General features: G+C 44.8%; 1 protein-coding gene across 3 annotated transcripts in view; it reads left to right on the top strand.

Annotated features, from left to right (window-relative positions):
* Positions 1-14,236, top strand: part of FAAH2 (fatty acid amide hydrolase 2) — a 59,960-nt gene that overhangs the window by 24,175 nt on the left and 21,549 nt on the right. For all 3 annotated transcript variants that reach the window (XM_053698928.1, XM_053698929.1, XM_053698930.1), the window contains exon 5: positions 3,009-3,128. In XM_053698928.1, coding sequence (XP_053554903.1) covers positions 3,009-3,128 — 120 coding nt within the window. The remainder of the gene's footprint in view (positions 1-3,008; positions 3,129-14,236) is intronic.

The raw sequence follows: 14,236 nt of genomic DNA, 5'->3' as shown, positions 1-14,236 counted from the left end.
GATGGGAGCCAAGAAAGGGAAACTGTGTCGGCGCCTCTCCCGACACAAACTTGAGCCTGCAGACCGGGCTGCTCACTCCCAGGTACAAACACCAACGAAGAAGAAATCCCTTGTATATTACGGTTCCCAGACCAAAAGAAATGTCCATTGAATTAGGCACAACATAAGCACTGTACTCAAAGATGCATATAACAGTTCATACCTTTATTCGTGGTGTGTGAACAAACACTCTGCATACATATACGAGGTGACTACCAGGAGACACAGGTGTAGGTGGAGTGTGACGTCATCTGACGCGTTTCACGCCCTTCTGGCGCTTTGTCAAAGATGTGGAGGTGTGTGGTATTAGTATACATTTAAATGGTCAAAACCAAAAGTGTTCCTCCCTTTTCGTGATTTCACAGTATTAAACTATACTTCAATAAATACTAGGACAATATTGTGTAATACAAAAAATGCTGTGTGTATATTAAAAGTGTGTTTAGTGAATTGGTTGTTCAATAGCTGAATATTCTAAACTAAAAGCTAAAAACTAAAAGATAGTTCATTCCTAAACGACATTTAAGTAACCCATTGGAAATAAATGAATAACAGTGTTGCTTTTGTCTGGCCAGTTTGCGAATGAATTGTCTTTAAAGCCGTAATCTTTTAGTTTTTAGCTTTTTAGGTATGAACTGTTATATGCATCTTTGAGTACAGTGCTTATGTTGTGCCTAATTCAATGGACATTTCTTTTGGTCTGGGAACCGTAATATACAAGGGATTTCTTCTTCGTTGGGGGATATATATATATATATATATATATATATATATATATATATATATATATGTACACATATATATGTGTATATATACATATATATATATATATATATATATATATATATACTGTATATATACATATACAGTATAGACTCACATATACTGTAGATATTTAGACATGTATATGTATGCATCTCAATGTTAAAGCCCTTTGCCTGCCCTTTTTTTCTAACACCTGAGACCTCATATCTTTGAGAACTTAGAACTTTTTTGTGCAATTTGGTTTTTAATCATTTTAATTAGATAGTGTTATTAGGAGTGCAACTCTACTTTGTAATGTATTTTTGATGTTTCACAAAATAGTTAACCAGAGCTCTGAGGATGCGGTAATCGTTCTAGACTCATAATCTGGCTCATTATATTTATAATTCATGGCATGTGAGAAAAGCTGCAGCAAAAACTGTAAAAAAAAAAAAGTATAATTTTTATGTAGCTTTTATTAAATAATATTGAAAATGGCCCTCTGGCCACTGCTGTTATTATGATCACTTTACTGAATTGTCAAGGGTAGCCACATATGAAATAGGGGCCCGTACAGGCTTTTTTGAGTTATAATATAGATTAGAGAGGCCCCATTTTGCGCTACAGAAATAAAAGTACATTTTTCTTGCAAGGTGATAACCTGATTATTTAAACAAAATTTAATAGATTTTTTTAAAGAGGGACTTGTCTACTAGTAAATAAACTTTATTGGGGTCTCTAGACATACTTGATTTTGTTTTACTGCATAAATAATATCCCATTCCCAAGTAAATCCTCATTAGTTATACTTTACTTTATTTTTAAACATCTGCTTTGTATTACTGCTCCAAGACCTCCAATACTCTTTCAAATGAGGGGTCTGATAGGTTTGTAGCTGCTATGGAGCTGAAATTGAGGGGTTTGAAGAACATCCCCCCCCCCCCCATCCAGCTCCCTTGCAGCTACAATAAGCTTCCTGGTTCAGCCCCTTTGTGACGTCACCACGTGCTTAAGTAGTGACGTCACTGGCACTCCCATAAAGCCTGGGTCACCATCCTAAAGTGAAAATTGGTACAAGCACTAATATACACTAATGCACATTGGCATTCCCCAAAAAATGCTCAAACAGGGAATGAACAAAAGCATAATAGCTTCTTCTACGTCTAGTAAACAACCTAGGAAAATCCTCTTTTTGCCTTGAATATTTATTCTAGCACAGTGCAACTTATTAATTCTAGGCTATCCCTCTCTGAACAAGAGTCATGACAATATTATACCTATGTTTCTGCCTTGTATGGTCCTCATCATTGAGGTGCAGCCATATATCCCTAGGCACACTGGGGAACAATCCCACAAAGGGTCATAGCAAGCATGAACAAAAAGTAAGAAGCATCCAACCATAGAACAAACAAAAGCATAATAGCTTGTTCTATGGCTACCACCCCAAGAATGTTCACTGGTTGAGTGCTTCTCTTTTAGTGTATGCATATTATGACTCTTGGGGTAGTTTCCCTAAGGGTCTAATGATCTAAAGCTCTCCGCTCAGTGGAGATGATCTGAGAAGTATCGTCCGTATGGCCACGTCCATAAAAATATTTTAGAAACACAAATTTTACATTGACAGATGTTTAAATCACTTTGCAGGGTTCTGTATGTGAAGGGGAGACTCCTATATTACAATATAATGTCTAATAAAAATCCTAAAGATTTTGTGCGATTTTTCTTCATGGTGGTAAGTTTTTGATCATCAGGTCCTAAGGGTGATGGCAGGAAATTAGATGTTGCCTAGAGGGATATGAGTGCGTTGAAATGTACAACTGTGGTTGCAGTGTCTCTTATTCAGATTATCTGGTAATTCAGGGCTGGGCTGATATACATCAGAAAAGATTCTCTCTGTGAAATGCATAAAGAGGCTGTTCCTAGGGTGGTGACAAGCTATTATTCTTTTGTTTGTTTCTTGGTTAAGCACTTCTTTCTTTTTGTGTATACTAATCCACATTAGTTTAATAAACCATAAAGACTGGGTCTTTGTGGAAAAAAATGTTGAAATGTGTTAATTTGGGTTTATATTGTCAAGCATACGCTTTTGAAAAGATAGCTTTTATATGCTTACGTTAAATTTCACATATTTTATACATAATTATGTTGTATTATATTTATGTTTGTTTGAATGTCTACGTGCCTTTAAAAAGTTTATACTTGCACTAATCTTCCATACATTGCAGGTGGTGAGGGATGTATACTGGGAGCAGGAGGCTCAGTCTTTGGCGTGGGCTCTGATATTGGTGGCAGTATCCGGATGCCGGCATTCTTTAATGGCATATATGGACACAAGCCAACTTCAGGTGTGTATATTATTCTTTATGAATAAGAATATTGCTTTCTCTTGCAAGGTGTATCCAGTCCACGGATTCATCCTTTACTTGTTGGATATTCTCATTCCCTACAGGAAGTGGCAAACAGAGCACACAGCAGAGCTGTCCATATAGCTCCCCCTCTAGCTCCATCCCCCAGTCATTCTCTTTGCCGGCTCTAAGCACTAGGGTCTCTCTACGGGAGGGTAAAGTGAATGTGGTGTTAGAATTGTAGTTTTTATTATCTTCAATCAAAAGTTTGTTATTTTAAATGGTACCGGTTTGTACTATTTACTCTCTAGCAGAAAAGTGATGAAGATTTCTGCTGAGAGGAAAATGATTTTAGCATGTTGTAACTAAAATCCACTGCTGTTTCCACACAGGACTGAGGAGTACCAGAAAACTTCAGTTGGGGGGAACGGTTTGCAGGGTAATCTGCAATGAGGTATGTTCAGTCATTTATTTCTAGACAAGACTGAGATAATGCTAGAAGAGACTGACAATATCCCCATGAGGGGAGGGTAAGCTATGTTCACAGACTTAGTAAGGAATTGAATGCTTACATAACAGGGCTAATTATGCTGGTTGACACTGATAAGGCAATCGATTGTTTATTTAAGAAAAATATAGTTTGCAGACACTTTGAAAGTCCTTTTGGGGTTCTTTCTGGGGTTATTACCCACATGGCTGTTTTTTATTCACTTAAGAGTGATTTACTAGGCCTCACAGCTCCGGAGTAGAGTGGGAGGGGCCTAATTTTGCGCCTCAGATGCGCAGTTAGAATTGCAGAGAAGTTCATGCTGCTTCACATGGAGGGTCCTCTGCTGTTTGAGGGCCTTATAGAAGCTATATACCCCCAAATCTGATCCCTAAGGGCAGGTAGGGCCACAGCAAGGCTGTGGCAAGGTGCTGGACTATTTTTAACTGGGTGTTGGCTTTAGGCGGCTCCGGTTTGGGCATTAAGGGGTTAATCGTTTTGAAACTTGTGGTGCAACCCTATTAAGGCTTTAGGTACATACTGTGAAAATTTCAGGAGAATTGCTGCATTTTTCACTGTTTTGTAAAATTGTGTGCTCTTTTTATCTCTTAAAGGCACAGTAATGTTTTTTCAAATTGTGTTTTTTATTTGATTAAAGTGATTTCCAAGCCTGCTTGTGTATATTACTAGTCTATTAAACATGTCTGACACTAAGGAAAATCCTTGTTCAATGTGTTTAGAAGCCATGGTGGAACCCCCTCTCAGAATGTGTCCCACTTGTACTGATATGTCTATACACTTTAAAGATCATATTGTTGCACTTAAGAATGTGGCCCAAGATGACTCTCAGACTGAAGGTAACGAGGGTAGCCCGTCTGCCTCTCCCCAAGTGTCACAACCAGTTACGCCCGCGCAAGCGACGCCTAGTACCTCTAGTGCGTCTAACCCTTTTACATCACAAGACTTAGCGTCAGTCATGGATAATTCTCTTACAGCCTTCTTATATAAACTGCCCGTGTTTCCCGCAAAGCGTGATAGCTCTGTTTTAAGAACAGATTATGAGCATTCTGACGCTTTGGTAGCCGTATATACCCTCACAATGCTCTGAAATGGGAGCGAGGGATTTGATGTCTGAGGGAGAAGCTGGACAAGCATTATCAGTTTGTGGCTCTTCCTTTCGGGTTGGCCACTGCTCCCAGAATTTTCACAAAGGTCCTAGGGTCCCTCCTGGCGGTTCTAAGACCGCAGGGCATAGCAGTGGCGCCTTACGTAGACGACATCTTAATTCAGGCGTCGACTTTCCAAAGAACCAAGTCTCACACGGAGATCGTATCGGCCTTTCTGAGGTCTCACGGGTGGAAGGTGAACGTCAAAAAGAGTTCTCTCTCCCCCTCACAAGAGTTCCATTCCTAGGAACCCTGATGGACTCGGTAGAAATGAAAACATTTCTGACGGAGGTCAGAAAGTTAAAACTGTTAACTACTTGCCGAGCTCTTCATTCCATTCCTCGGTCATCTGTAGCTCAGTGCATGGAGACAATCGGACTAATGGTAGCGGCAATGGACATAGTCCCTTTTGCTCGGATACACCTCAGACCACTGCAACTATGCATGCTCAAACAGTGGAATGGGGATTATGCAGATTTGTCTCCTCAAATTCAGTTGGACCAGGAGACCAGAGATTCTCTTCTCTGGTGGTTGTCTCAGGCTCACCTGTCTCAGGAAATATGTTTCCGCAGGCCAGAGTGGGTCATTGTAACGACCGACGCCAGTCTGTTAGGCTGGGTTGCGGTCTGGGACTCCCTGAAAGCTCAGGGCTTATGGTCTTGGGAAGAAACTCTTCTCCCGATAAACATTCTGGAACTGAGGGCGATATTCAACGCTCTTCAGGCATGGCCTCAACTAGCTGCGGCCAAATTCATCAGATTTCAGTCGGACAACATCGCGACTGTAGCTTACGTCAATCATCAGGAGGGAACAAAGAGTTCCCTAGCGATGACGGAAGTAACCAAAATAATCAGGTGGGCGGAGGATCATTCCTGCCATCTCTCAGCAATTCACATCCCAGGAGTAGACAACTGGGAGGCGGATTTTCGAAGTTGTCAGACTTTTCACCCGGGGGAGTGGGAACTCCACCCGGAGGTATTTGCCCAGCTGACTCAGCTATGGGGCACTCAAGAGTTGGATCTGATGGCGTCCCGTCAGAACACCAAACTTCCTCTCTACGGGTCCAGGTCCCGGGATCCCAAGGCTATATTGATAGATGCTCTAGCAGCGCCTTAGTCCTTCAATCTGGCTTATGTTTTTCCACCTTTTCCTCTCCTTCCGCGTCTGGTTGCCAGAATCAAGCAGGAGAAGGCTTCGGTGATTCTGATAGCGCCTGCGTGGCCACGCAGGACTTGGTATGCAGACCTAGTGGACATGTCATCTGTCCCACCATGGACATTGCCAATGAGGCAGGATCTTCTGATACAGGGTCCGTTGAAGCATCCAAATTTAGTTTCTCTACGTCTGACTGCTTGGAGATTGAACGCTTAATTCTATCAAAGCGTGGGTTCTCTGGGTCAGTTATAGATACTCTGATTCAGGCTAGAAAGCCTGTCACCAGGAAAATCTACCATAAGATATGGCGGAAATATCTTTGTTGGTGTGAATCCAAGGGTTACTCATGGAGTAAGATTAGGATTCCCAGGATATTGTCATTTCTCCAAGAAGGATTGGAGAAAGGATTGTCGGCTAGTTCCTTAAAAGGACAAATATCTGCTTTGTCTATCCTGTTACACAAGCGTCTGGCAGAGGTGCCAGACGTTCAAGCGTTTGCTCAGGCTTTAGTCAGAATCAAGCCTGTGTATAAACCTGTGGCTCCGCCATGGAGTTTGAATCTAGTTCTTTCAGTTCTTCAAGGGGTTCCGTTTGAACCTTTACATTCCATAGACATTAAGTTGTCTTGGAAAGTTTTGTTTTTGATAGCTATCTCTTCTGCTCGAAGAGTTTCAGAATTATCTGCCTTTCAGTGTGATTCACCTTACCTGGTGTTCCACGCAGATAAGGTAGTTTTGCGTACCAAGCCTGGTTTTCTTCCTAAAGTTGTTTCTAACAAGAATATTAACCAGGAAATAGTTGTTCCTTCTCTGTGTCCTAATCCATCTTCGAAGAAGGAACGTCTATTACATAATCTTGATGTAGTTCGTGCTTTAAAGTTCTATTTACAAGCAACTAAGGATTTCAGATAAACATCTTCCTTGTTTGTTATCTATTCTGGTAAGAGGAGAGGTCAGAAAGCGACTGCTACCTCTTTCCTTTTGGCTGAAAAGCATCATCCGTTTGGCCTATGAGACTGCTGGCCAGCAGCCTCCTGAAAGAATTACTGCTCATTCTACCAGAGCAGTGGCTTCCACATGGGCTTTCAAAAATGAGGCTTCTGTTACAGATTTGTAAGGCAGCGACTTGGTCTTCACTGCATACTTTTGCCAAATTTTACAAATTCAATACTTTTGCTTCTTCGGAGGCTATTTTTGGGAGAGAGGTTTTGCAAGCAGTGGTGCCTTCCGTTTAAGGTACCTGTTACGGTACCCACAGGATACCAAGGGTTAATACCAGATGGAAGATGCCCTGAATGCGAGATCAGCAACTCACAACCCAGCTAATTCCCCTCCTCAAACATGAGACCAGGCTCCACATTTGAAGGTTTAAAACAGAATGCCATTTATTAAAGGCTATATGCCTAGTATTTATGCAGGTCTGACCCCAGCTGGGGGGTTGAAAGAATATTGTACATTAGATAGAGAGACAACGCCCTTTGACAGGCCACAATAGAATTACATTACTTAAGCAGCTAACAAGTTAAACACAAGACACACTTGATCCTTTCTTATCACTGGGGCGTCTGCTCTCTAGATGTGATTGAACAATGGGAATTTTTATCACTTAAACTTAATTATAGCTGATGCCAGCAAACCTGTCTTAAGAAAATAGCTTCTTAAAGCTGAACAAAGTTAACTCCTTCAGTACTGACAGAAGGGTCTGTCACATAGCTCCCCCCTTGTGGAACACTCCGGCAGACCCGGCTTGACCCTTTGGTGGGTCAACCTGGGGATGACCGGACTAGAAGGTGGTAGGCATGTCAGTTTGCCGGGACAATCCATCTGTATTCCCGTTATGAGAGAGAATGCCTGACCGTAAAAATAAGGGTTCAACTTCTTCAGTGCCCAGACTAGGGCTAAACAGTCCTTCAAAATCTCATCAGCTTCTTTACGAGTTTTTTGTACCTGCTCTTTATAGGTATCCACAATCCCTTCATACTGACATAGGGTGCCCTTTAGTTGCTGCACCTCACTATGAGCCAGCGTCAGCTTCTCCTCCAGTGTCGCTAAGTTTGTCTTTAAGGTTTCATGTTCCACCCTCAAGCTGGTGTTTTCTGCATTCTGTCTGTGCAGCTTGTCTAGAAGAGATTCACGTTCTAAATGCGCTTTTTCCTCTGCGCTCCTCTTCTCCTTCATCAGCGTGTTGTAACGAGACTTCCACGTATCAATAGCGGATAGAGATTTACTGAGCCCAGCGTCCTGGGACTTAGCAGCAGGTGGGTCAGTCTCGGTGTACGGATCTGGGCACGGGTAGTCACAGGGTTAACATCAGTGGGACCCATGGGAGCATAGGCAGAAACAAGGGGGGCCAAGTTATTTCCAAGGAGAACATCAGCTGGTAAATCCTTCATGACCCCCACATTCACAGGTCTAGCGCCCACTCCCCAATCCAAATGTACCCTGGCAACAGGTAGGCGGAACACAGCGCCCCCTGCTACCCTCTTAGTCACAGTGTCTCCAGTGTGCTGTTTCTCAGACACCAAGTTCTTTTGAAGCAAGGTCGTGGTAGCACCAGTATCCCGTAGACCACTGACCTCCTTCCCATTCACTTTAACCAGTTGCCGGTTATTCCGGCGGGCAGCTTGCACAAGGTCTGCTTCATGTAGGATGCCCCAGCATTCTTCCACCTCTACTCAGTGGGCTGCAGGCTGAGGGTTACGTGTGATTCCGCCGGCAGGTCTTCTCCAGGACTGTGCTTGGTTCACTGCATTTAGGGGACACTCTGGTCTTTTGTGCCCTAGTTGCTTACATCCAAAGCACCGAATAGGTTGTGAGTAGCCCCGCGAATTGAACCGGGCTCTCTGAGGGTAGTTCGTGGCCAGAGGCCGTGTGGTATAGCGGTTGTGGCAAACCTAGCCACTTCTGGACTATAATGTAAGAAAGGTTGTCTATAGGCTGTATTGTGTGCTATGTATATGTGACAGACCCTTCGGTCAGAACTGAAAGAGTTAACTTTGTTCAGCTTTCAGAAGCTATTTTCTAAATACAAGGTTGCTGGCATCAGCTATTGTGTGCTCTAATTAAGTCTAGTGATAAACATTCCCATTGTCTAATCACCTCCAGAGTCAGACTTCTAGTTGATAAGATGGACTGCATTGTTTTCTTGTGTTTAAATTGTTATCTACTTAAGTAATGTAGTTCTATTGTGGCATGTCAAAGGGCGTTTGCTCTCTATCTAAATGTACAATATTCTTTCAACCCCCCAGCTGGGGTCAGACCTGCATAAATACTAGGCATATAGCCTTTAATAAATGTCATTCTGTTTTAAACCTGCAATGTGGAGCCTGGTCTCATGTTTGAGGGGAAAAACTGGCTGGGTTGTGAGTTGCTGATCCCATATTCAGGACATTGTTCATCTGGTGTTAACCCTTGGTATCCTGTTGGTACCGTAACAATTGGTGGCAAGCGACGAGATGAACCTTATCGCCCAGAAGAGCAACTACACAAGCCAGTAACCTCAGGAAGAGGGGGATTACTACAATACTGACTAAGATGGAAGGAGTACCAGGGACCGAAGGAACCAATGGGCCCAGCATATCAGACAGAACCCCCCGAAGAAGCAAGCTTTGATCGGGTGGTTAAAATAAGACTGGCACATTATGGCCCCAACCCATCTGCGGAAATTATCGACCGGGTCATAGCAGCTGTGGAGGCCAACCTACTTTTCCAAAGCGGCGCTGCTGCTTTTAAAAACTTCCTGGAAACGGAAGGAGAGATTGATGGGTACCTTGCGGATTTTGAGAGGCAATGTGCACTACACAAGGTACCCGCAGAGGACTGGGTCACGATATTATCCAGAAAATTATCCAGGCCGGGCCAGTGAGGCTTTTCGGGCCATTCCAGATGAGGAAGTGGGGGATTATAATACTGTAAAAGAGGCTCTGCTCTCCAGGTATGCGGTTACACCGGAGGCATACCGGAGGCGGTTCAGAGACACTGTTAAATTAGCTGGTGATTCCTACGTTGAGTGGGCATATAAGGTGCACCGCACAGCATCTTACTGGATGGCGGGGTGCCAAGCCGTATCTGGGGAAGAGGTGCTGCAGCTATTCCTGTTGGAACATTGCTTTGACAAGTTATCAGCAGGAGTTAGAGAGTGGGTTCGGGACCGTAAACCCTCCACCCTGCATGAAGCTGCTCGCCTGGCAGATGAGTATACGGATGCCCGCAAACTGGACACTGCTACCACTAAGCCCCCTGCTAGAGTGGAGTACAGACCCCCAGTCACCCCAGCAGCTGCCAGTTACCAACCCCCGGCGCACCGCTATACCACACGGCTTCCGGCCACGAACTACCCTCAGAGAGCCCGGTTCAATTCGCAGGGCTACTCACAACCTATTTGGTGCTTTGGATGTAAGCAACTAGGGCACAAAAGACCAGAGTGTCCCCTAAACGCAGCGAACCAAGCACAGTCCTGGAGAAGACCCGCCTGCGGAATCCCACGTAATCCTCAGCCTGCGGCCCGCTACGTAGAGGCGCCAGAATGCTGGGGCAACCTACATGAAGCAGACCCCGTGCAAGCTGCCCACCGGAATGACCGGCAACTGGTTAAAGTGAATGGGAAGGAGGTCAGTGGTCTACGGGATACTGGTGCTACCATGACCTTGCTTCAAAAGAACTTGGTGTCTGAGAAACAGCACACTGGAGACACTGTGGCTGTGAGGGTAGCAGGGGGCACTGTGTTCCGCCTACCTGTTGCCAGGGTACATTTGGATTGGGGAGTGGGCGCTAGACCTGTGAATGTGGGGGTCAAGAAGGACTTACCTGCTGATGTTCTCCTTGGAAATAACTTGGCCCCCCTTGTTTCTGCCTATGCTCCCATGGGTCCCGCTGATGTTAACCCTGTGACTACCCGTGCCCAGATCCGTGCAGCAGAGACTGACCCACCTGCTGCTAAGCCCCAGGACGCTGAGCTCAGTAAATCTCTATCCGCTATTGATACGTGGAAGTCCCGTTACAATGCGCTGATGAAGGAGAAGAGTCACGTAGAGGATGAAATGGTCACGTTAAATAATCATGTAACAGTGCTAGCGGGAGAGAAGAGGAGTGCAGAGGAAAAAGCACGTTTAGAACAGGAATCTCTGCTAGACAAGCTGCACCGACAGACTGCAGAAAACACCAGCTTGAGAGTGGAACATGAAACATTAAAGACAAACTTAGTGACACTGGAGGAAAAGCTGACGCTGGCTCATAGTGAGGTGCAGCAACTCAAGGGCACCCTATGTCAGTATGAAGGGATTGTGGATACCTATAAAGAGCAGGTACAAAAAACTCGTAAAGAAGCTGATGAGATTTTGAAGGACTATTTAGCCCTGGTCTGGGCACTGAAGAAGTTGAACCCTTATTTATACGGGCAGGAATTCTCTCTCATAACGGGAATACAGATGGATTGTCCTGGCAAACTGACATGCCTACCACCTCCTAGTCCGGTCATCCCCAGGTTGACCCGCCAAAGGGTCAAGCCGGTCTGCCAGAGTGTTCCACAAGGGGGGGCAGTGCTGAGCCAAGTTGGAGCAGATGGCGGAGAACACCCCGTAGCTTACTTGAGCCGAAAGTTGTTGCCCCGTGACGTAAGCTACGCCTCCATCGAAAAAGAATGCCTGGCCGTGGTGTGGGCCCTCAAAGTTGCAGCCGTACCTGTATGGACAACCTTTTTCCTTACTCACAGATCACAACCCGTTGGTGTGGCTGAACCGTGTGGCCGGGGACAATGCCAGGCTGCTGCGCTGGAGTTTGGCGCTGCAGCCCTTCGACCTTACAATCCATTACCGCCCAGGGAAACAAAACGGTAACGCCGACGGGTTATCCAGACAAACTGAACTTGAAAAGTGATCTGTGAGTACTTCCCCGGACATCCCCAAGCCGATCCGTTGGGATCAGACTGTGTATGTCGGCTTGGTTCTGGGGGAGCATTGTGGCAAACCTAGCCACTTCTGGACTATAATGTAAGAAAGGTTGTCTATAGGCTGTATTGTGTGCTATGTATATGTGACAGACCCTTCGGTCAGAACTGAAAGAGTTAACTTTGTTCAGCTTTCAGAAGCTATTTTCTAAATACAAGGTTGCTGGCATCAGCTATTGTGTGCTCTAATTAAGTCTAGTGATAAACATTCCCATTGTCTAATCACCTCCAGAGTCAGACTTCTAGTTGATAAGATGGACTGCATTGTTTTCTTGTGTTTAAATTGTTATCTACTTAAGTAATGTAGTTCTATTGTGGCATGTCAAAGGGCGTTTGCTCTCTATCTAAATGTACAATATTCTTTCAACCCCCCAGCTGGGGTCAGACCTGCATAAATACTAGGCATATAGCGTTTAATAAATGTCATTCTGTTTTAAACCTGCAATGTGGAGCCTGGTCTCATGTTTGAGGGGAAAAACTGGCTGGGTTGTGAGTTGCTGATCCCATATTCAGGACATTGTTCATCTGGTGTTAACCCTTGGTATCCTGTTGGTACCGTAACAGCGGTGCGCCGGGGTTGGTAACTGGCAGCTGCTGGGGTAACTGGGGGTCTGTACTCCACTCTGGCAGGGGGCTTAGTGGTAGCAGTGTCCAGTTTGCGGGCATCTGTATACTCATCTGCCAAGCGAGCAGCTTCATGCAGGGTGGAGGGTTTACGGTCCCGAACCCACTCTCTAACTCCTGCTGATAACTTGTCAAAGCAATGTTCCAACAGGAATAGCTGCAGCACCTCTTCCCCAGATACGGCTTGGCACCCCGCCATCCAGTGAGCTGCTGTGCGGTGCACCTTACATGCCCACTCAACGTAGGAATCACCAGCTAATTTAACAGTGTCTCTGAACCGCCTCCGGTATGCCTCCGGTGTAACCGCATACCTGGAGAGCAGAGCCTCTTTTACAGTATTATAATCCCCAACTTCCTCATCTGGAATGGCCCGAAAAGCCTCACTGGCCCGGCCGGATAATTTTCCGGATAATATTGTGACCCAGTCCTCTGCGGGTACCTGGTGTAGTGCACATTGCCTCTCAAAATCCGCAAGGTACCCATCAATCTCTCCTTCTGTTTCCAGGAAGTTTTTAAAAGCTGCAAAATGTACTTTTCTCTTTTCCACTGGGGTTGCTGTGACTTGGGCTGCTGCAGCGCCGCTTTGGCGAAGTAGGTTGGCCTCCACAGCTGCTATGACCCGGTCGATAATTTCCGCAGATGGGTTGGGGCCATAATGTGCCAGTCTTATTTTAACCACCCGATCAAAACTTGCTTCTTCGGGGGTTCTGTCTGATATGCTGGGCCCATTGGTTCCTTCTGTCCCTGGTACTCTTTCCATCTTAGTCAGTATTGTAATAATCCCCCTCTTCCTGAGGTTACTGGCTTGTGTAGTTGCTCTTCTGGGCGATAAAGATCCTCCCGTCGCTTGCCACCAATTGTTACGGTACCCACAGGATACCAAGGGTTAATACCAGATGGAAGATGCCCTGAATGTGAGATCAGCAACTCACAACCCAGCTAATTCCCCTCCTCAAACATGAGACCAGGCTCCACATTTGAAGGTTTAAAACAGAATGCCATTTATTAAAGGCTATATGCCTAGTATTTATGCAGGTCTGACCCCAGCTGGGGGGTTGAAAGAATATTGTACATTAGATAGAGAGACAACGCCCTTTGACAGGCCACAATAGAATTACATTACTTAAGCAGATAACAAGTTAAACACAAGACACACTTGATCATTTCTTATCACTGGGGCGTCTGCTCTCTAGATGTGATTGAACAATGGGAATGTTTATCACTTAAACTTAAATATAGCTGATGCCAGCAAACCTTTCTTTAGAAAATAGCTTCTTAAAGCTGAACAAAGTTAACTCCTTCAGTACTGACAGAAGGGTCTGTCACAGTACCTGTCTTGTTCCCTCCCTTCATCCGTGTCCTAAAGCTTTGGTATTGGTATCCCACAAGTAAAGGATGAATCCGTGGACTGGATACACCTTGCAAGAGAAAACAGAATTTATGCTTACCTGATAAATTACTTTCTCTTGCGGTGTATCCAGTCCACGGCCTGCCCTGGCATTTAAGTCAGGTAAAACATTTTTGTTTAAACTACAGTCACCACTGCACCCTATGGTTTCTCCTTTTTCTTCCTAACCTTTGGTCGAATGACTGGGGGGTGGAGCTAGAGGGGGAGCTATATGGACAGCTCTGCTGTGTGCTCTCTTTGCCACTTCCTGTAGGGAATGAGAATATCCCACAAGTAAAGGATGAATCCGTGGACTGGATACACCGCAAGTGAAAGTAATTTATCA

The sequence above is a fragment of the Bombina bombina genome, chromosome 1 (genome assembly GCF_027579735.1).
Source record: "Bombina bombina isolate aBomBom1 chromosome 1, aBomBom1.pri, whole genome shotgun sequence".
NCBI lineage: Eukaryota > Metazoa > Chordata > Amphibia > Anura > Bombinatoridae > Bombina > Bombina bombina.
This window is presented reverse-complemented; position numbering and strand designations above follow the sequence as displayed.